Genomic DNA, 22,043 nt, shown 5'->3' with positions numbered 1-22,043 from the left:
TTTGAATCTCCGCGTCGACCTTAGCTGAGGGAAAAAAGAGAAAAGGCTCTTCTTTACAGTATTAATAAAATGGCAGTAAGTTATTTTATGACAAAAAGAAATGAAATCAACTTTCAATATTTAATAGATAAATTGGTTATTACTTGTCAGTAGACAAGGAAAAGTTCGTCTTACAAAATGGTTCGTTACAATCCCTCCCAAAGAAAAAGCAAAGATTGTAAAGGATGCAACACAATTAGTTTTAGCCAGACGAGTAAAAATGTGTAATTTTTTAGAATATAAAGGTGAGGAGATTGCGATTTTAGTCTTTTAAAGTTATAATCTAATATAGCTATCCCAAATAGATCAAAAGATTGTCTACAGAAGGTAACTCCTTTTATATAGTTTTGTATATATTCAATAGGGCTGAAGAGCGGATATCTTATTAGATATGCAAGTTTATTTTTTGTTGCTGGCATCAACCAAAACGACAACGAACTTATCACTCTTGAGATTATTCACAGATATGTTGAAATACTTGATCGTTACTTTGGCAATGTATGAACATCAACTTTATCAATAAGCATTATATGGACTTACATACCTTAACTAATATAGGTTTGTGAACTTGACTTGATTTTCAACTTTCAAAAGGTATAACACGTAGCTTGATCTTCTTAGTTGCTGATAGACTCGGATTTTATAGGCATATTTTATTTTGGATGAACTTTTGATTGCAGGCGAATTACAAGAAACAAGCAAAAAATCTGTTTTAAGGGTTATAACACAAGCAGACCAGTTTGAGGAACAAGAAGGAAACGAACCAAAGACTGGATAAGGACAATAAGCAGAGTTTTTACGATTAATAAAAACTATCAACTGGAAGTGTTCATACCCATTACAACATTAGAGTAATTTGTATTTTTTTATATCAACTGAAGCTACTATACCTAGCTTTGAAAGTTACGAAAAAGGAAATTATAATGATAAAAAAAATTAGAACCTTAAGGATACAGCATTGCTTTTATACCCAATTATATTAAGGGAACAGTTATAGTAATAATACTACTCTTTTATAAAATCATGTTGTGGTTCATGATAAATCAAGGCACAAACAGGGTGGTAAACTGTTTTATACGAAACAAATTCGGCTTTGCTACTTACAATTATTTTGAGAAACATCATTTAAGACAATGGTGTTTTCACACTCTCAACATAATAAAAAACAATATAAATACAAGTTGGTTTTTGTTAAAATTTTTAGTTTATTTTAGTTGTATTTTTATGAAATGGATAACAGTGTACACGTTTTTCTTTAGCCGATAACAGCATTAGTAACTGTTTCAGCAGCATCAGCTACAGTAGCGACTACTCTTTGAAACCAAGAACGAGTAACTGGAGCTTCTACCTTTGTAACGGCTTTAGTTTCAACGAATGCTTCATAACTTTCAGCAAAGATGTCTAAACCATCAAAATGAATATCAAAGTCTTGAGCAGGAATGTTTTCTTGGCGATCAATTAATACAGTCTTGGCTCCATTTTGCTTAGCAACTTGGAGGATTTCTGGGTTGGAAGAAACAACAGCGAGTTCACTAGGATCCTTTAAGCAACAAAGCATAGCGGCGTTAGAAAGGACAGTAGCAGAAGTGCTTCTGAGATCAGTAAAGTTATCTCTAGCAATACAAGCAGCGAACACATCACCAGTGAGTTGAGCGTGCCAGTTAAGTCCAGCATGTCTTGCCACCTTCATTAAGGTACAGAGCTTGAATCCGCATGAGATAGAGACAGCAAACATACCATCAAGTTGCTTAATCTTTTGAAGACTGGAAGTACTGTCTTGGAAAGGTTGAAGCTTGAACCAAGTTGTACAAAGGGTGTTCAATTCTTCATCAGTAAACGCTTTTTCAAGAGAGAATTCGGATAAAATTAATCTCAAAGAGATAAGAAGGACTTCACGATCACAAGTAGAGTAGTCGATCTTGCAACGTTGTTCAAGGAAGACATTGTACCATCTGACCACAAGCTTTTCAACATCGACATGAGCAAAAGTAGATGGTTTCTTCTTAGAAACAATTGTGTTCCAGGCTTGAGAAATGGTCAAACGGTAGTTAAGAACAGTATCGGGCAAATCAAAAGCAAATGCCTTGACATCCTTGAATGAGACAGGGAACTCAGTGGTTTCGATCCATGTCACAGATTTTCCTTCAAATCCAACAGAAATGGCAGTTTCAGTAGTATTTTCAAGAGCAACGACAGCGTTACGCTTGGATTGGGATTCAATGATGGAAACCTTCTCTTCAATGACTTCGATATCTTCATCAGAGACTACAATTTCCTCAACAGCGCATATTTGAGTTGAAACAATCTTTTGAATGTTGTCAAATGATTCAATAGCTTGCTTTTGAGCACCTTGAACAGTGACAGCCACATTAGAATCACAATCTTCAGAGACTGTGTAATCGAATTCAAAGGCTTTCTTGGCTTCAGTAATAATAACAGAAGCTTCTTTATTAGCATCTGTGATAAGCTGTTGAATTTCTTTCTTCTTATCGTCAGCACTAACTTCAGTAGAGGCAATGACACCTCTGATTTTACCAAAAAGAATATCATACCAAGATGACAGCTTGGCTTGAGTATCTTGAACAACAGTAGCAACGACTTGTTGAGTCTCCTTTTGGGCTTGTTCAACATTTTCATAGCGAATAACATCAACAATCTTTTCAGGAACTACAGCAGGCTTTGTATCAGAGACAGCAATGATAGCAATTGAATCGGAGTCAACGTCAACTTTTTGAGTGGTAGTCTTGGGAGCAACCTTTTCATAAACGGCTTGCTTGGTTTCTTTAAGTTGAACATCAAGTGTCTTCTTTAATTCTTCCTTAGCATTATGGAAAGTGATCTTTTGAGGAACCTTGTTATCAACATAGGCTTCATTGACAGAAGTCTTGATACCAGATATTTGAGATTTGACAGATTCATGGAGCTTATCGTAGTAAACATCCAATTCTTGTACTTCAGCACTAGAGCCAGCCTTGGATTTTTCAAGGATGATTTGCAATTGAGATTCTTCAGCAGCAATGGCAGCATTCACATCTTCAGCACAATCACCGACTTCAAGCATAGAATTAATCTTTTCAACGAGACCAGAGAACCAACCATAAGTAGTCTCAGCAGCCTTTTCGACATGGCCAATGACTTCAACATTTTCAACTATGCATTTTGGTTAATATAAAAAAATTTAATCATATAATCAAAGCATCTTACCTGGAGTGATTTCTCTTGAAACAGTAACAGAAGTCTTGCTTGCATCACCTTCTTGCACATCATGCTCACCGATAACAACGCCTTCAATACGATCCACCTTCGTAACATCTTCAACCTTGTAATCCTCAACATCCACAACAACTTGTTTATCTTCGTGTGTCTGAGTCTTGATTACGTCCTTTTCGCCAACGGTAATGACATCAGTAGTGACTTGGATATCCTCAATGACCTTAAAATCAGTAGATACAACTTCATTGGCTTTGGCCTTAGTAGTCTTATCAGAACCAACAGCAACTGAGACAACTTCGGTTTCAGTAACAGTAGATTTCTCAACCTCATCAACAACTTGGTCTTTAATTGTAGCTTCCTTAGGAGAGTTTTTCTTCTCATCAGAATCAATTACGGCAACAGTACCAATTGCGGCACCAATTGCGGCACCAACAGCAGCGATTTCTTTAATAGTATCAACCTTAGAGTCCTTGGAAACAACATCAATTTCAGAAACAACTTCTTCAACTGTGGCCTTATCAATAACAGTTTCAGTCTTCTTATCACCAGCAATAACTTCAACAGTAATGGAATCATCAGCTTTCTTGATGACTTGTTCGATAGCAGAGACTTTTTCCTTATCGGCAACAACTGTCTCAGTAATAGCACCGGCAACTTTACCAACAGCATAGGATTCGGATTCGGTGATCTTTTCAGCTTCGCTAGTAGGCTTATCTTCAGTGATAACTTCAACATTAACCTCGTCAGAGCCCTTGATAGTAGTTTCAATGATATCAACTGTATCCTTATCACTGACAATACCGGCAACGAGAGTACCAGCTACAACAGATGTAGGAATAGTTTCTGATCCAATGTTAACTTCTTGTTTGACGATTTCGTCAGTTTCCTTTACAATAACATCAACCTTAGTATCAAGAGAAACCTTATTGTCTGAAGAAACAAGTGTAGCATTGGTTTCGGTAACAACAGCGATATCAACGGAATCAGATTTGCTGACGATTCTTTGAGTATCAATAGTGTCATTCACAACAGCTTCCACAATAGTACCGGCAATGACACCAGTAGTAACTACTTCAGTAGTACCAACTACAATTTCTTGATCCTTGTCTTCAGTAGAAGAAACATCATGTTCCTTGATAACAACTTCAATTTTCTTGGAGCCAGTCTTGTCTTCTACGTTCTTGGATGAGACTATCGAGTCAGCCTTCTTATCTCCAACAGTAACTTCAATAACAACTTCATCAGTTTCTGTGAGAATGGTTTCATCATCAGCAGTTTCCTTGTGCTTAACAATCTCAGCAACTGCACCAGCAACAATACTAGCAGCAATGACTTGAGCCTTGGACACATTGTCCTTGCCAGATTCTTGAGTAGCGACATCTACCTTGGAAACAGTCTTTTCGACATCAGAAGTATCAACAATAGTCTTGGTTGTCTTTCCATCAACGGTGACTTCAATAACAATAGCATCAGATTCTTTGACGATAGTCTCTACATTAGAAGAAACTTCTTCATCACCAACGATAACTTCAGTAACAGCACCAGAGACAACACCAGCAGTAGTACCTTGAGATTTGGAAACAATATCAATGATAGAAATATATTCTTTTCTATCAACGATAACTTCATCACCAGTTACTACCTCAGTCACACGCTTCACAATAGGCTGTTCTTCTTCGGCGATTACTTCAATGTCAACTGAATCAGATTCCTTGACAATAGTTCCAATGGTTGAAACAACATCTTTGTCTTTAAGAACAGCATCAATAACTGCACCTTTCACGGTATCGGAAGATACAAATTCAAGTTGCTTTTCAATGACGGAAGCAGAATCATCCTTCTTGACAATGACATCCACCTTGGAATCAATGACTTCAGTTGAAGTATCCTTCCTGATATCCTTTTCAACTACATCAATGACAACTGAACCAGTTTCCTTGATGATAGCTTCAACCTTGGACGAAGTATCTTTGTCAGCAACCACTGCTTCAGCAATCTTACCAGCGACAACACCAATAACGACAGTTTCGGATATATCTTCAGTCGTTTCGTTTTGTTCAGAAGGCTTGACGACTACATCAACCTTAGTGATATCTGTTACGTCCTTTTCACCAGAAGTAGTGTCAACAACAGTCTTTGATGTCTTATCACCTGCAATCACTTCAACGGCGAATGCACCAGATTCTTTAGCAACTTCCCCTTGACGAGCCACAATTTCGTCGACAACACTAGAAATAACACCAGCAGTAATTGCTTCATCAGAAATATCGACAGCCTTGGTCACTTTATCCACCTTAGTTACATCATCTACGATGATATCCGAAGGTTTCTTTACAACAATATCAACCTTGTCAATGGTTTGCTTAATATCGACAGTATCGATTACAGCTGCAGTCTTTTTGCCACCAGCAGTAACTTCGATGGCAACAGAGTCAGAATCCTTGATAATAGTATCGATAGCAGTGGCAATTTCCTTGTCCTTGACAATAGTCTCAGTGACGGTACCAGAGATAACGCCAGTGACTTCAGTAGTGTCGATGACAGTGACTTCCTCACCGATTACCTCAGTCTCAGAGACATCAACAACAGTCTTCTTATCGTCAACAACTTGTTTGGTCTCTTTGACAATGACATCAATATGAGAGTCGGAAGTTGTCTTGTCCTTGGTAATAGTATCAACTTCTTGTTCACCAACAATCACGTCAACATCAACTGTGTCAGTCTTTTTGACAATGTCTTCAACAACTGTTGCGACCTCTTTATCAGTGACAATAGCTTCAGTGACAGCACCAACAACGACACCAGTAGTGACAGTATCAGGCTTAGTCTCATCAGTAATCGTGGTAGTATCGACCACAGTCTTGGTCTTCTTGTCACCTACAACGACTTCGACATCGACAGAGTCGGATTCCTTGACAATAGTATCAATAGCAGAGACAGTGTCCTTGTCCTTGACAATGGTCTCAGTGACGGTACCAGAGATAACGCCAGTGACTTCAGTAGTGTCGATGACAGTGACTTCCTCACCGATTACCTCAGTCTCAGAGACATCAACGACAGTCTTCTTGTCATCAACGACAGTCTTCTTGTCGTCAACAACTTGTTTGGTCTCTTTGACAATGACATCAATATGAGAGTCGGAAGTTGTCTTGTCCTTGGTAATAGTATCAACTTCTTGTTCACCAACAATCACGTCAACATCAACTGTGTCAGTCTTTTTGACAATGTCTTCAACAACTGTTGCGACCTCTTTATCAGTGACAATAGCTTCAGTGACAGCACCAACAACGACACCAGTAGTGACAGTATCAGGCTTAGTCTCATCAGTAATCGTGGTAGTATCGACCACAGTCTTGGTCTTCTTGTCACCTACAACGACTTCGACATCGACAGAGTCGGATTCCTTGACAATAGTATCAATAGCAGAGACAGTGTCCTTGTCCTTGACGATGGTTTCAGTAACAGTGCCTGCAATGACACCAGTAACACCTGTCACTTCTTCAACAGTCTTGACAACAGTCTCTTCCTCACCAACAACGACATCAGTCTTCTTGACAATAATTTGGACTTGAGAGTCAGAAGTGATCTTGTCTTTGTTAGTAGAGTCAACGTCCTGTTCACCAACAACAATGTCAACATCGACAGAGTCGGTCTTCTTGACAATGTCCTTGATGATCTTGGCAACGTCCTTGTTGGTAACAATGGCTTCGTTAACAGCGCCAACAACAACACCAGTAGTGACAGTATCAACTTCAGTGTTATCAGTGATAGTAGTGGTATCAATGATGGCCTTGGTCTTCTTGTCACCAGCAATGACTTCGACAGTGATGTAGTCAGAGTCCTTGACGATAGTATCAATGGCAGAGACAGTGTCCTTGTCCTTGACAATGGTCTCAGTGACGGTACCAGAGATAACGCCAGTGACTTCAGTAGTGTCGATGACAGTGACTTCCTCACCGATTACCTCAGTCTCAGAGACATCAACGACAGTCTTCTTGTCATCAACGACAGTCTTCTTGTCGTCAACAACTTGTTTGGTCTCTTTGACAATGACATCAATATGAGAGTCGGAAGTTGTCTTGTCCTTGGTAATAGTATCAACTTCTTGTTCACCAACAATCACGTCAACATCAACTGTGTCAGTCTTTTTGACAATGTCTTCAACAACTGTTGCGACCTCTTTATCAGTGACAATAGCTTCAGTGACAGCACCAGCAATAACAGCGGCAACAGCACCTTCAGTCTTAGAAACACCAGTGTTTGGTTTGGTAACGGTCTTCTTGTCGCCAATGATGCATTGATCAGTTTCCTTCTGAATAACATCGACTTGAGAAGTATGAATGGTTTTGTCCTCAATAATAGCAGTTGTCTTTTCGTCAATAATATCAACAGACTTGGGTTTCTTGGTATCAATAACTGATATTTCTTTGATATCATTAGCTACAGTTTCGGTCACTACTTTTTCAACAATATCGATTTCTTCAGTGACAATAGTAGTAGTATCAACTACGGTTTCAACCTTCTCGTCACCGGAGATAATTTGGATAGCTATAGCATCAGAAGTTTGGGCAGTATTGCCAACGACAGATGAAGTGTCCTTGTTACCGAGCACAGATTCCGCAATAGTACGAGCAACGATAGCGCCAATGCTGGTATTATCCTTCTTGGTAACTGTAGAATCAACTGGGGCGGACTCCTTAAGCACAAAACCAATTTGTGATGTGGGCTTAACTTTATCTGTATCTTTATCGGTGATGACTTCAATGTCAAAGGAGCCAGAACCTTTGACAATAGTATCAACATTGGATAAAACCTTTTCGCTTCCAATGACAGCAGAAACAACGCCACCAGCAATAACACCTGCGGTGATAGCTTCAGGGATGGAAACAATTTCAGTCTTTACTTGTGTTTCATCAATGACAACTAAGATTAAGAAAAGAAAAAAAAAGGGGGGGGGGAAGTTAGCTACTTGATAGTGTAAAGCTATTTTTATAACTATATATTTACCATCAGTAACGTCAATGACATTTTGAGTAACAGTAGTTCCAGCAATGACTTCGATGGCTACTGAATCAGACTGCTCAATAATATTTCCCACCTTAGAAGCAGTTTCCTTGTCCTTCACGATGCGTTCAGCCACAGCGCTAGCGATGATACCAGTAGCGTCAACAGGTGCAGTTTCAATTTCTTTGATGCGTTGGTTGTTAACAATTTCTGTTTCTTTAATAATAATACCAATCTTGGAATCAGCGGTAATTGAGCCAGTGGGCTTTTCGGTAGTAACAACTTCAATAGATACATCGCCATACTTCTTGACAATGTCTTCAATAGCAGAAACAACCTTCTGGTCACGAATAACAGCTTCTGTAACAGTGCCAACAACAACACCAGCAGCAACAGCCTCATTCTTTGTAACAAATTCGATTACAGTTTGCTCTTGAACAGGTTTAGAAGCTTCAACAATTTCAATCTTCTTGTCAGAATCAGAGACTATTTCAAATGAACTAGTTTCCTTTACAGTAGAAACGACGTCCTTGTCACCCAATACATCCACTGAGATAACAGTAGGAGCCTTGGTTTCAGAAGTAATAATCTCTTCAACAGTTTCTGTAGTAGTTTTCTTCTCCTTCTTGGGAACATCAATAACACCACGGGATTTCTTGTCATCAGCAGAAACCTCAACAATAACAGAGTCAGACTCTTTAATTGTTGAAGCGATTTCTTTATCAGCGGTAATGACTTTGACAACAGTATCAGAAATAATATCAGCAACTTCGGTTTCGACTACAATATTTGATGTGTCAACAACTGTATCAGACTTATGCTTAACATCATCGACTGTAGAGTCAACGATGGTCTTGTTTTCAGTAACAGTATCAACAGATTCTACTTTCTTCTCCGCAGTGCCGACTACAACAGTAATAGAATCAGATTCCTTAACGATGGTTTCAATGGCGGAACCAGTTTCTTTGTCACCGGTGATAATTTCAGTAACAGTGTCACGAATGATGTCTTTCTCATGATCGACAGGAACAGATGAAGTATCCTTCACGACATCAGTCTCGTCAATAGTGACCTTTTCTACGGTGGTATCAACAACAACACCGGCCTTCTTTTCTCCAGCAACAAGCTCGATAATAACTGAGTCAGATTCCTTGATAGCAGCATCAATCTTGGCCAAAGTTTCTTTGTCCTTCGCGAGAACATCAGTAACAGCGCTGGAGACAGAACCGACGACACCTTCAGTGTCCTTTTCAGATATAACAACACCTTCGGTATCAACAACTTCAGTAATGTCCTTGATGATGATTTCAATTTTTGTAGCAGAAGTCTCACCCTCTGATATAGGCTGGGTCTTGTCAGTTACAATTACGTCTACATCAATGGAGGAAACATTCTTGGTAATGGCTTGAATAGCTTCCAAGGTTTCCTTGTCCTTTGAAATAGCTTCAACAACAGCGTCAGTAACAATACCAGTAGTAACGGTTTCAGTTCTAACATCAACAACAGTTTCAACCTCACCAACAATAACATCAGTGGTTGAAGCATCGGAATCCTTGGCAATTATATTAATCTTGTCTTCGGTTGTGATCTCAAAGACAGTATCAACCTTCTTGTCACCAGTAATAACTTCAACAGAAGGCGAAGTCTCCTTGTCAGTGCTTATGGCTTCAGTAGTAGTGCCTGTGATAACTGTAGCGGAGGTATCAGTAACCACATCCTCAACACTAATGACATCAGAATTAACGGTTTCCTTGACAGTAACATCAATCTTAGAAACGGTAGCATCTTCTATGTCAACCTCACCAATGACAACCTCCGATTTTTTGTCATCTGCAGTAACTTCAACAATAGTGCCCTTGGATTCTCTAACAGTAGTTTCAATTTGGGATGGCTTATCGTTAGCGATAGCTTCGACAACGGCACCGGCAACAATACCAGCAGCAACAGTTCCGACCTTGGAGGTAACCGAATCCTTGGTAGTGTCCTTAACATTTTCAAAGTCCTTAGAGATGTCAGTCTTCTTGACAGTATCAACCTTTGAAGCAACTTGTCCTACAGCAGAGGTATCAACAACAGTATCAACCTTCTTATCACCTCCAACAATTTCAACTGTGACAGACTCTGCATCAGTAACAATAGATTCAACAGCGCTAGCGACCTTTTTGTCACTAACAATAGCTTCAGTAACAGCGCCTGCAATAACACCACTAGATTCAGTTTCAGAGACATCAACAACAGTCTTCTTATCGTCAACAACTTGTTTGGTCTCTTTGACAATGACATCAATATGAGAGTCGGAAGTTGTCTTGTCCTTGGTAATAGTATCAACTTCCTGTTCACCAACAATCACGTCAACATCAACTGTGTCAGTCTTCTTGACAATGTCTTCAACAACTGTTGTGACCTCTTTATCAGTGACAATAGCTTCAGTGACAGCACCAACAACGACACCAGTAGTGACAGTATCAGGCTTAGTCTCATCAGTAATCGTGGTAGTATCGACCACAGTCTTGGTCTTCTTGTCACCTACAACGACTTCGACATCGACAGAGTCGGATTCCTTGACAATAGTATCAATAGCAGAGACAGTGTCCTTGTCCTTGACGATGGTTTCAGTAACAGTGCCTGCAATGACACCAGTAACACCTGTCACTTCTTCAACAGTCTTGACAACAGTCTCTTCCTCACCAACAACGACATCAGTCTTCTTGACAATAATTTGGACTTGAGAGTCAGAAGTGATCTTGTCTTTGTTAGTAGAGTCAACGTCCTGTTCACCAACAACAATGTCAACATCGACAGAGTCGGTCTTCTTGACAATGTCCTTGATGATCTTGGCAACGTCCTTGTTGGTAACAATGGCTTCGTTAACAGCGCCAACAACAACACCAGTAGTGACAGTATCAACTTCAGTGTTATCAGTGATAGTAGTGGTATCAATGATGGCCTTGGTCTTCTTGTCACCAGCAATGACTTCGACAGTGATGTAGTCAGAGTCCTTGACGATAGTATCAATGGCAGAGACAGTGTCCTTGTCCTTGACAATGGTCTCAGTGACGGTACCAGAGATAACGCCAGTGACTTCAGTAGTGTCGATGACAGTGACTTCCTCACCGATTACCTCAGTCTCAGAGACATCAACGACAGTCTTCTTGTCATCAACGACAGTCTTCTTGTCGTCAACAACTTGTTTGGTCTCTTTGACAATGACATCAATATGAGAGTCGGAAGTTGTCTTGTCCTTGGTAATAGTATCAACTTCTTGTTCACCAACAATCACGTCAACATCAACTGTGTCAGTCTTTTTGACAATGTCTTCAACAACTGTTGCGACCTCTTTATCAGTGACAATAGCTTCAGTGACAGCACCAACAACGACACCAGTAGTGACAGTATCAGGCTTAGTCTCATCAGTAATCGTGGTAGTATCGACCACAGTCTTGGTCTTCTTGTCACCTACAACGACTTCGACATCGACAGAGTCGGATTCCTTGACAATAGTATCAATAGCAGAGACAGTGTCCTTGTCCTTGACAATGGTCTCAGTGACGGTACCAGAGATAACGCCAGTGACTTCAGTAGTGTCGATGACAGTGACTTCCTCACCGATTACCTCAGTCTCAGAGACATCAACGACAGTCTTCTTGTCATCAACGACAGTCTTCTTGTCGTCAACAACTTGTTTGGTCTCTTTGACAATGACATCAATATGAGAGTCGGAAGTTGTCTTGTCCTTGGTAATAGTATCAACTTCTTGTTCACCAACAATCACGTCAACATCAACTGTGTCAGTCTTTTTGACAATGTCTTCAACAACTGTTGCGACCTCTTTATCAGTGACAATAGCTTCAGTGACAGCACCAACAACGACACCAGTAGTGACAGTATCAGGCTTAGTCTCATCAGTAATCGTGGTAGTATCGACCACAGTCTTGGTCTTCTTGTCACCTACAACGACTTCGACATCGACAGAGTCGGATTCCTTGACCATAGTATCAATAGCAGAGACAGTGTCCTTGTCCTTGACGATGTGTTCAGTAACAGTGCCTTGCATGACACCAGTAACACCTGTCACTTCTTCACAGTCTTGACAACAGTCTCTTCCTCACCAACAACGACATCAGTCTTCTTGACAATAATTTGGACTTGAGAGTCAGAAGTGATCTTGTCTTTGTTAGTAGAGTCAACGTCCTGTTCACCAACAACAATGTCAACATCGACAGAGTCGGTCTTCTTGACAATGTCCTTGATGATCTTGGCAACGTCCTTGTTGGTAACAATGGCTTCGTTAACAGCGCCAACAACAACACCAGTAGTGACAGTATCAACTTCAGTGTTATCAGTGATAGTAGTGGTATCAAATGATGGCCTTGGTCTTCTTGTCACCAGCAATGACTTCGACAGTGATGTAGTCAGAGTCCTTGACGATAGTATCAATGGCAGAGACAGTGTCCTTGTCCTTGACAATGGTCTCAGTGACGGTACCAGAGATAACGCCAGTGACTTCAGTAGTGTCGATGACAGTGACTTCCTCACCGATTACCTCAGTCTCAGAGACATCAACGACAGTCTTCTTGTCATCAACGACAGTCTTCTTGTCGTCAACAACTTGTTTGGTCTCTTTGACAATGACATCAATATGAGAGTCGGAAGTTGTCTTGTCCTTGGTAATAGTATCAACTTCCTGTTCACCAACAATCACGTCAACATCGACGGATTCAGATTTTTTGACAATAGTATCAACAACAGTAGCAGTTTCCTTGTCAGTGATAATGTTTTCAGTAACGGCACCAGCAATGACACTAGCAATAACAGTTTCAGGTTTGACATCAGTCTTAGGAGCCTTTTGCTTTTCGGTGTCAACAACTTCAATAGCGGTTTCTTGATCAGTTGTGACAATAGCGTCCTTTTTGATATCAGTAGTGTCCACCACAATATCTGACTTCTTTTCACCGGCAGCGACTTCAACCGTGACAGAATCAGACTTCTTTGCAACTTCTTCAATTTCGGAAGCAGTCTTCTTGTCAGAAATGATAGTCTCAGTTACAGCCCCGGCAATAGTACCAGCAGTAACAACATCAGATCCGGCCTTGGTGTTATCCACAATAACCTCGCCACTACTGACCTTTGTAGTCTCGATTTCATCCGCCTTGACTGTTTCGGTGCCAATGACATCAACTTGAACAGCGTCAGGTTTCTTTTCACCGGTAACGAGTCCAGTGATCTTACCGGCAGTAACTGCAGTGTCAACATGTTCAGTTTCACCAGTGACGACTTCGACATCAGACGTAATAGTATCAGCTGTGTCAACGACAGTTTCAGTGGATTGATCAGCAGAAGTCTTTTTGGTAATGACCTCCACTTCGTCGGTGACAACATCAGCATGAGTAGGCTTGTGTCCACTTTCAGTGACACCTGATGCGACACCAACAGCGACACCAGCGACTACACTGACAGCAGCACCAGCAGCGATATCTTCAAGAACAGATTCAACCTTATCGGCCTTGGTAGGTGCCTTGGTGTGTTCCTCATCCGTCACTTTGGAGCTGGCGGTCTCAGAACTAGTTTCGATTACCTTCATGATCTTGGAGTCAGTAACATCAGTAACAGTAGGTTGAGAACCTTGATGAACAACCTCAATGTTGGAAACATAGGTTTCTTCGGAAATGACTTCAGTGACTGGCTTACCGGTAACCTTTTCAACAACAACATCAATGTTCTTGAGAACATCCTTTTGTTGATCTTTACCAAAGGTAGAATCACAGATCTTCAAGATAGCCTCCTTGTCAGAGTTGGCAACTTCAGACTTGAAGTAATCAACGTTGGTCAAAAGGTAAGTCTTGACAGTGATCAAATAAGTGACCAGACGACGACGCTCAGTCCAAGTCAAGTAAGTGAGGCTACCAGAGAGCATGGAAAGCAAGGCGATGGTTTCCTCAATCTTGGAAACGGCCTCCAGTTTGGCTGCATCAATCACAGTTAATGTATCTTCCTTGGGAGATTCCTGGACGCTCCAAGTGACATCTTTTGTGAAATTATCAAACCAGCTGACCAGATAGGCCTTGGTTTCAGCAACAGTGGCCACCACATCCAATTTGGTGCTTTCAACCTCTTTCTCGTCTACAGTGACAGGCTGTTCTTCAACTTCGGTAGTGGTTTCGTACTCTTCAATAGAGCACTTGCTTTCTTGAACCTTTGTGACCAACTTATCCTCAATTTCGCCTGTCACCTTATTCCAATCGTTTTCGGTGTAAGCAGTGATTTGTTGAACATCAATATTTGATACAAATCGGTCCAACTCAGTTTTGGAGGTGTCAATGACATCAGAGACAGATTGCTCCAATTGCTTCTTATAACCAGCGCTAACGTAGGGTGATTTGGACAAAGTGGTCTGAGCAGTGGTCTGAACTTGGGTGATTTCAGTATCCAATTCCTTTCGGGAATCTTTAATCAACTTTTCAATCTCTTCAGGCTTGGCGCCTTGCTTGGAAGCTTCAACAACGCGACGGCGGATGATGATGATCCAGCGACGGATGATGATGTGAACAGTATCGATCGCAATAACAGCTTTGTCTACAGTCTCAGTTTCAGAATGATCCTCAATAACTTCATAGGTAGTCTCATCCTTCTTTTCAACTGGTTTTTCCTTGGACTCAACAATCGTATCCAATTTCTTCTCGATCTTACCACAAGCTTCGGAAACGATGACAGAGACATCAAATTCCTTGGTAGGCACTACATCGTCTTCCTTCAAGTCCTTGAGGTAAGTGATGGACTTTGTAAAGATTTCTTTTTCGATCGTATCTTCAGTTTCAGCAACAAAATCTTCAATGGCGCGCAATGCCTCACCAGAGACCGAGGTACGATAGATTGTGAGATATTGGATGAAACGGCTGTGTAGCAATTGACGGTATTCTTCAAGAACTTGCATATATTCCTTTTGAGTACGGCTGTTGGCAAGGCGACGGATCAACACAATTCTCCACCAGCGGATGATCACAAGCGTTTCACGATAAGTGTCAACAGAGGTCTTGGTGGATCGGCGAGTCAGAGCCAGATTGGACTTGTTGACCGTAGCCACTTCTTCAGCACTCTCGATGACAGCCCCTTCCTCAATTGCCTTGGCAATGTCAACTGGGGCGGCAGGCTGTTGAGTAGGTTGAGCGCCAGTGGTTGTAGTTGTAGTGACAGTCTTCTTGCCAAAGACAGGAGTAGAGAACTTCCATTGGATGGGCTTGACATCACTGGGTGTCTTGGAAGAACCAAGGACAATGAAACTACTATCCTTGATTTCTTTTGTACCGAGAACAAAGCGATCATGGGCTTCAAGTTCAATATGACCTTCAGTGGTCAAGATCCATTTTTGAGTGCTGACACCAGCCTCAGCACCATGAATGATCTTTGATGAAGTAGCAACAGAACCTAGAAAAAAAAAAAGAGGGTCAGGACTAAACTTTTTCAATAATTTTTTTTTATACCTTCAACGTCAATGACAAATTTGCTGCCATAGTTGATCAAATGTCCTTCGTTAAAAGTCCATAATTGAGATTTAAAGTTCTTAAAGTCCAACTTCTTCAAAGCAAGAGGAGACTTGGATTCATCACTTGTGACGGACAAGACTAATTCCTCAGCACCACTGACCTTGACAAAGAACCAGGTAGCAACAGGGAAAATGGCTCTGCGAATAGAAGTGCTGGCGTTCAAGATGGACCAATCTGTCTTTTGCTTACGAATCCAGGCATAGGCGGAAGAGTAAGCCAAGACGAGATCCTTTTGGTAGTTGGCATCAGAAACAACAGGCACATGAAGCTCTAAGCCTTGAGATTCCTTGATAGAGTTGTCGGTCGTGACATCCAACTTGTAAGATCCAGAAACGACAATGAAGCGAATATAGTAAATTGTCTTGTGGATACGGATAGAAAGTGAACCGTTGGGTGAAATATAGAACTTTTGGTTAAGTGTGGTATGAGCATTCGACAAGACCCATCGACGAGCTATATATATATATAAAAAGGAGAATTAGTACATCAAGGTTGGATATGTAGATCAACACTTACAAGTACTCAAGATCAAACGAAGCATGTAGCGGTAATTGATCAAGTATCCGTCAACATAGGTCCATAAGAATCGTCTATAATCTACTTTTTCAGACACTTCATAAAGTCCAACTTCACTTTGAGCCGTTTCACCTGAGGCAAGGAAATGATTCTTGGTACCAAAGCGAATAAAGAACCAGCCTTCTGTGCTAGGCCACTGGTTTTGAGCAGTGACACGGTGACAGAACGTTTCCTTGAGCCACTTGTAAGACACAACGGCAGCTGCAGAACTGGTGACAGCGTCAATCTTGCCAGATTCAACAATCTTCACGCCGGATTCGCCTTGAGTGATAGGGATCAAGGAGGGAATCAAGACCTCCCAGCGTTGTTCGGGGCGAGCTTCCTTCTTGACAAGGGGCTTGGCCTCTTGACAGTAAACGTCGATTTGAACATACTTATCACTACGTTTGAGTTCCTTGACAGACAAAACAATGTTGCGCTTGTTCAAGAGAGGAATCATGCTTTCATGATTGAATTCCCAAAGCTGGTCATCATTGTCGTTCACGTCCTCATTCTTCTTGGACAGATGAAGACGTTCACCGGCCGCGATCGAATCTTCTTTCGATGCATCCAAAACCAAACCATGACCTCCCTTCAGATTGACCAAATAACCATCCTTGTAGGACCAAAGCTGACCGGCATAGTCGGTAGACTTCATGCGAGTCAACACGATATCAGCCCCATCCACAGCAGTACCGACGAGCTCCAGGACATAGCCGTGCAAGGAACTCTTGATGAAAAAGTAACCGCCCTCGGGAAAGTTACCGACATGGTTCTTGTATCGTACGATTTTTTCAAAACCCGTAGGCACATAGTTTTCATCCAACTTGAACGTGTTACGGTTCGTACGATCCGATGAGTTACGCTTCGGTTTGCGCGAGGGAGAGCCGGGGCGTGAAGGGGAACCGGAACGGGAGCCTGGAGGAGAGGACACGCGAGAGGGAGAGCTAGGTCGAGCGATCTCAGTGACTTTCTCGACCTGGACAACGGTTGCATCTGCCGCGGTCTTGGTCACGTCAGAAGAAGATGCCTTGGGCGTCGTCGTCGTCACGGGTTTCGTAGCCTCCTCTGTCACTGGCTTGGTAGGCTCAGGAGCCACGGCAGAAACGGCCGCGGCGGCGATCGTTCCAGCAGCCACGATGCTCACACCCGACTTGGACATGCTGGTGTCGGAAGAGGAGGATGGGGTTTGGATAGGTGTTTCGATCTCAGCATCATTGGCTGTTTCTTCCACACGACTCTCGCTTCCACCCTCTGCTTCCTCCTCGTCGTATTCTTCTTCATATTCTTCTTCGTCTTCTTGAAGTTCTTCATCTTGTTCCTTGACGATCGTCGTCTGCTCTTCACAGGCAGCAATTTCTACATCGGCTGTGGATTCACCAGGTGAAGTGGTGGTGGTTGTACGTTTGCCAAAGACAGGTTTGGAGAAGGACCAACGCAACCAAGCATCGGATTTGAGATGAGTGACCTCTTTGTGATCCGATTCAGAGCGAACCACACGAATCTTTTGAAGACCCACCAGGGCACCTTCGACAGAGGCTTCTTCAGGCTTGGCAACACCGATCGTCAATCGTTCGTTGGATCTCAAATGAATCTCACCCTCAGCACCAAGGTCCCAGAATTGACCCTCGTTGGAGGCCTTGGGATGCAGGTAAAGTTGAGGTTGAGGACCTTCGAGAGAGAGATCTTCAGATGCTTGGGCGTCCAGGACCAGGCCGGTTTCTTCATTGACCAGGTAACCATCGGAATAAGTCCAGAGTTGGGATTTGTATTGCTTAAAGTTAAGGGCACGGAGGACGACGGTGAGGCGTTCGCCTCGTTCGACGGTGAGTGCCAGAGGACGTTCGCCACAGGTGCAGCGGATAAAGAAGCCGCCGGTAGGAAAGATACCATAACGACGGGTGACCACTCGCTTGTTGACCCGTTCGTATTTCTCTGTCTTGGACACGTCCATCGCCGGCTCGTTTGTGCTCTCCAGCACGAGTTCACCCCGATGAGCCTGCTGCTCGGTCACCGTACTGTACTTTGTCTTTCCAAACACGGGACGAGCAAATGTCCAGCGTGCGCTCTCTCCCTTCTCATCTCGTTTCATCAGCTTCAGTGCGGCACCTTCCTTGGGCTCTTTCAAGCCAAGCACCAGGCTCGTGTTGGTCTCGGTATGGATCTCGCCGTCGACCGAGAGACCCCAGATTTGGTTCTTTTGACTGGAACGCAGGAACTTGGGACTCCACTGGATGATCTGGGCATGGGGCAAGAGCTTGCCACCGGCGACGTCCATCACGTAATCGGTTTCCATATTGACCAGGCAGTGATCGTCTCGGAATCGCCAGAGCTGACGAGCAAACGATTTGAAATCCAACTTGGACAAGATCAACTTGGCACCCTTCTTTTTCTCAGAGATCGTGATCACCAGTTCAGGATGGTGTTTGGATCGGATAAACATCCAGCCTTCGGGGAAGACACCAAAGGAACGTGTGACGAGCTTGCGGTCGACGTTGTGTTTATAGTTGACCAGAAGCGTGAGGATGATTCTCTGGAAGCGAGTGAGGTAAAGGATGTCCTTTTGTTCCTTTTCAGAATAACGACGTTCGTAGATGCCATAAAGTAATCGCCAGGCATGGTATTGGGTCGATGAGATCTGGACGGTCCAGACACCGTTGATTTGAACCAGGTTCAAGCCAAACTTTTGATCCTTCTTGGACACAATCTGTCCGTTCGTTTTCAGTAACCAGTATTGATATTCGTCACCAGCGGCTTCTGTCGTCAATTGAAGTTTGGCACCATCCACCAGTTTATCTAAAACATCTTTAGTTCCCTTGCCCTGCTTGATTTCTCCCCCCCTTTTTATCTTACCTTGAATACGCAACACGTATTTAGAAAGAACGTGTACAAGATAACCGTTGCGATAGGTCCACTTGAATAACTCTGCGTTTTCTGTTTCAAGTTGCTTCATGACCACAAGAGATCCAGCCTCTGACTTTTCAGGCACCAAGGCATATCCCTCAGAACCTCTAATAAAGAATTCGCCCTGTGGCCATTCGGCGATCGGATGATCCACAGCGGTGGTTGTGACCGTGGTCTTGATGAGCTTGCGGTATTCACGAAGGACGACGAGAGACCACTGGATGAGGATCTGACGGCCTTGACGGTAGCCAAACTTGGGAACCAAGAAACCCCAACGAAACTCTTGAGAATACTTGTGATGTGTGATGATCAGCTTATATTGACCCTTTTCTCCTGCGACGGATAAGGCCAGCTTTTCTTTATCGGAACCGTACAAGAGGTAACCATCCATGGTCATGAACCATTCCTTATCTGACGTTGAACTTTGCACAAGCTCGGAACCAGCTGCAAATGCTAGTGAATCAAGACGTTAGTTTTACATCAGAAAAAACCAAAAGGACTTACAGTCGACGTGGATCACAAGGTCTGTAGAATAACTGATCAACTTGCCGTCCGAGTAGGACCAGAGTTGTGTTTGCCAATTTTCACGATCCAATAAGGATAATCCAATGGATTTTTCTGTGGCTGTCAAGACATAGGGGGATTCGGTCGTAGAGCCTTCGAGATAAGAACGAATAAAGAACCAGCCGGAAGGATAACTGGCGAGTTTGAAAGAGCTGGTCTTTTTGACGGTCGAGGTGACTATCAATAGAAAGTGAGCGGATGAGAGATGTCTCGCTTGGTTGACTTACCTTGTTTTTTTTTAAACACGGGCACAACAAAGTTCCAACACTGTCCCTTGTGATCGTGCGCCTTCTTTTCGGACAAGAACAAAGCAGATCGAACCGTCTCGTTTTCCTTGACGGTCAAGATGAGGTTCTTGTTGGACTCTGGGTGAATGGAGCCTTCGACGGTCAGGCCCCACTGCTGGTTTTCATTGTTTTCCGTCTTTTTTGTGTATTGACAGATGGTAGCACCGGAAGCGATGGCTCCTGTTTTTTTTTTAAAATGTTAGCTCACGGTCGCCCAGTGATATCTGCACATACCTCCACGAATATCGAGTACCATCTCCGAGGCTTTATTGACCAGGTAGCCATTTTCAGACTTCCAAAGCTGACGGGAGTAATTGGACGTGTCCAGCTTGGCAGCCTCCACTTCGGCCGCGATCGTACCGGTTTCTAAGACGGTCAAGACCAGACCGTGTGCTTGACTTTTGACAAAGAACCAACCTTCGGGGAAGACACCTCTCTTTTCGACCTTGACCGTCTCTGATTTCTTAAAGATCGGCATGACCACTGTGAACTTTTGCTGCTGGTTCCCCTTGAGTTTCTTTTGAAGGTGAAGATGAGCCCCTTCACGATTACCAAACCAACTTTCCTTGAAGCCGATGACAAAACTAGGATCGTTCTTTAAGGTGACCTCGCCTTCGGGTGAGAGTGTCCAGGCCTGGGTCTTGTCTTGGGCGGTGGACGAGGCCACCTGACAGACATAGGCACCGTCCTTGATCGAGTTGTGTTCGACACCCAAGACGAGCTTGGTCATCTTGTTGACAATACGATGGTTGGAAGGATCGAATGTCCAGAGTTGACTGTCATAGCCCTTTTTACGAAGGGAGTCAATCGAGAGGATACTGCCGGGTTTGGTAGACGTGATGGATTCGGTACTGATATAAAGACCAGAAGCATCCGATTTTAAAAAGAAGGGAGAATCAGGGAAGGATCCGATGGGGATACGAACGGATTCATCTTGATCGATACTTGAACGACCTGAACCGGTAGAATGAACAGAACGAGCATCTGTGAAAGGGAGGGGGATAAGTATTGTTGAATAAAAAAAAATAAAAAAATTTACCATCTTCTTTAAGTTGTGCCACAGTAGCGGGTAATTTAGTGGGGGTAGAAGTGCTAACAGTACTAGAACTTGAACTACGTTTGGCAGGATCAGGCTTTTCCTTGACGATAGGAAGAACGAAATCCCAACGTTGTTCTTTACGATCCAGATTACGCTTGTCGACCAACTGAAGGTGAACATGAAGACCTTCACGACGAGCAAAAAAGGATTCTTTGATACCGAGAACAAGAGAAGACTTGTTCATCAAGTAAATATGACCATGAGGAGATAAACCAAACTTTTGATAATTATCTTCTTCTTTCAGATTCGTCGATTGGATTTGCTGGACAATGTCGACGCCAGCCTTTGCGTTACCTGAATTAAAAAAAAATAAGTGTGTTGTCCAATCAAAAGAATTTTAAAATCCGAACGTTTCGGATTTATCCCGTAGCGTGTGTTAAAGAACGTTACCTTTGGCGACATCCATCACTTGGCCAGATTTTTTATTAATGAGGAAACCCTTGGGGTCATAACGCCAAAGTTGAGAGGCATAGTCCTTGGTACGAATGGTGGAGAGGACGATAGGACTGCCGGTCTCTTGAGATTCATTTTCGACCATTAAAACATAGCCATTACTGTGGTTCTTGATAAAGAACCAATTTTCAGGAAAGTTTTCACTTTTTTCAAACATGTTTTTTTAAAAAAAAAAGAAAAAAGGGTTTGGCTTGATTCTTGATTAAAAAAAAAGAGAAAGTAAAAGAAGAAGTAAAGAGAGAAATGTGACGATAATATTCTTTTATTAAAAAACAAAACTTGTAACACTTGTCATCTGTGAATGTCTATGTGCATATTATAAAAAAAAAGTGCTTTGAATTTAGCGTAGCACATATGCTTGTATTACGCTGTCTGTGTCACTTT

At 42.4% G+C, this 22,043-nt stretch overlaps 3 protein-coding genes across 3 annotated transcripts; 1 reads left to right on the top strand and 2 right to left on the bottom strand.

Annotated features, from left to right (window-relative positions):
* Positions 1-69: 69 nt before the first annotated feature.
* RO3G_10609 (uncharacterized protein) lies at positions 70-616 on the top strand (the record flags this gene model as incomplete). Its single annotated transcript, XM_067665194.1, has 4 exons — positions 70-75; positions 128-253; positions 332-366; positions 598-616. The coding sequence occupies 4 exons, from the start codon at positions 70-72 to the stop codon at positions 614-616; spliced, it is 186 nt and encodes a 61-aa protein (XP_067521295.1).
* A 678-nt stretch (positions 617-1,294) lies between these two features.
* Positions 1,295-12,310, bottom strand: RO3G_10608 (uncharacterized protein; the record flags this gene model as incomplete). Its single annotated transcript, XM_067665193.1, has 3 exons — positions 1,295-3,189; positions 3,244-8,175; positions 8,260-12,310. The coding sequence occupies 3 exons, from the start codon at positions 12,308-12,310 to the stop codon at positions 1,295-1,297; spliced, it is 10,878 nt and encodes a 3,625-aa protein (XP_067521294.1).
* Positions 12,311-12,613: 303 nt separating this feature from the next.
* On the bottom strand, positions 12,614-21,816 carry RO3G_10607 (uncharacterized protein; the record flags this gene model as incomplete). Its single annotated transcript, XM_067665192.1, has 9 exons — positions 12,614-15,678; positions 15,735-16,250; positions 16,314-19,148; positions 19,206-19,709; positions 19,761-19,997; positions 20,048-20,287; positions 20,342-21,091; positions 21,147-21,500; positions 21,597-21,816. The coding sequence occupies 9 exons, from the start codon at positions 21,814-21,816 to the stop codon at positions 12,614-12,616; spliced, it is 8,721 nt and encodes a 2,906-aa protein (XP_067521293.1).
* Positions 21,817-22,043: the final 227 nt, after the last annotated feature.

The sequence above is a fragment of the Rhizopus delemar genome, genomic scaffold, assembly GCF_000149305.1.
Source record: "Rhizopus delemar RA 99-880 supercont3.8 genomic scaffold, whole genome shotgun sequence".
Lineage (NCBI taxonomy): Eukaryota > Fungi > Mucoromycota > Mucoromycetes > Mucorales > Rhizopodaceae > Rhizopus > Rhizopus delemar.
Note: the sequence above shows the minus strand (reverse complement) of the source record. Positions and strands in the feature narration are given on the sequence as shown.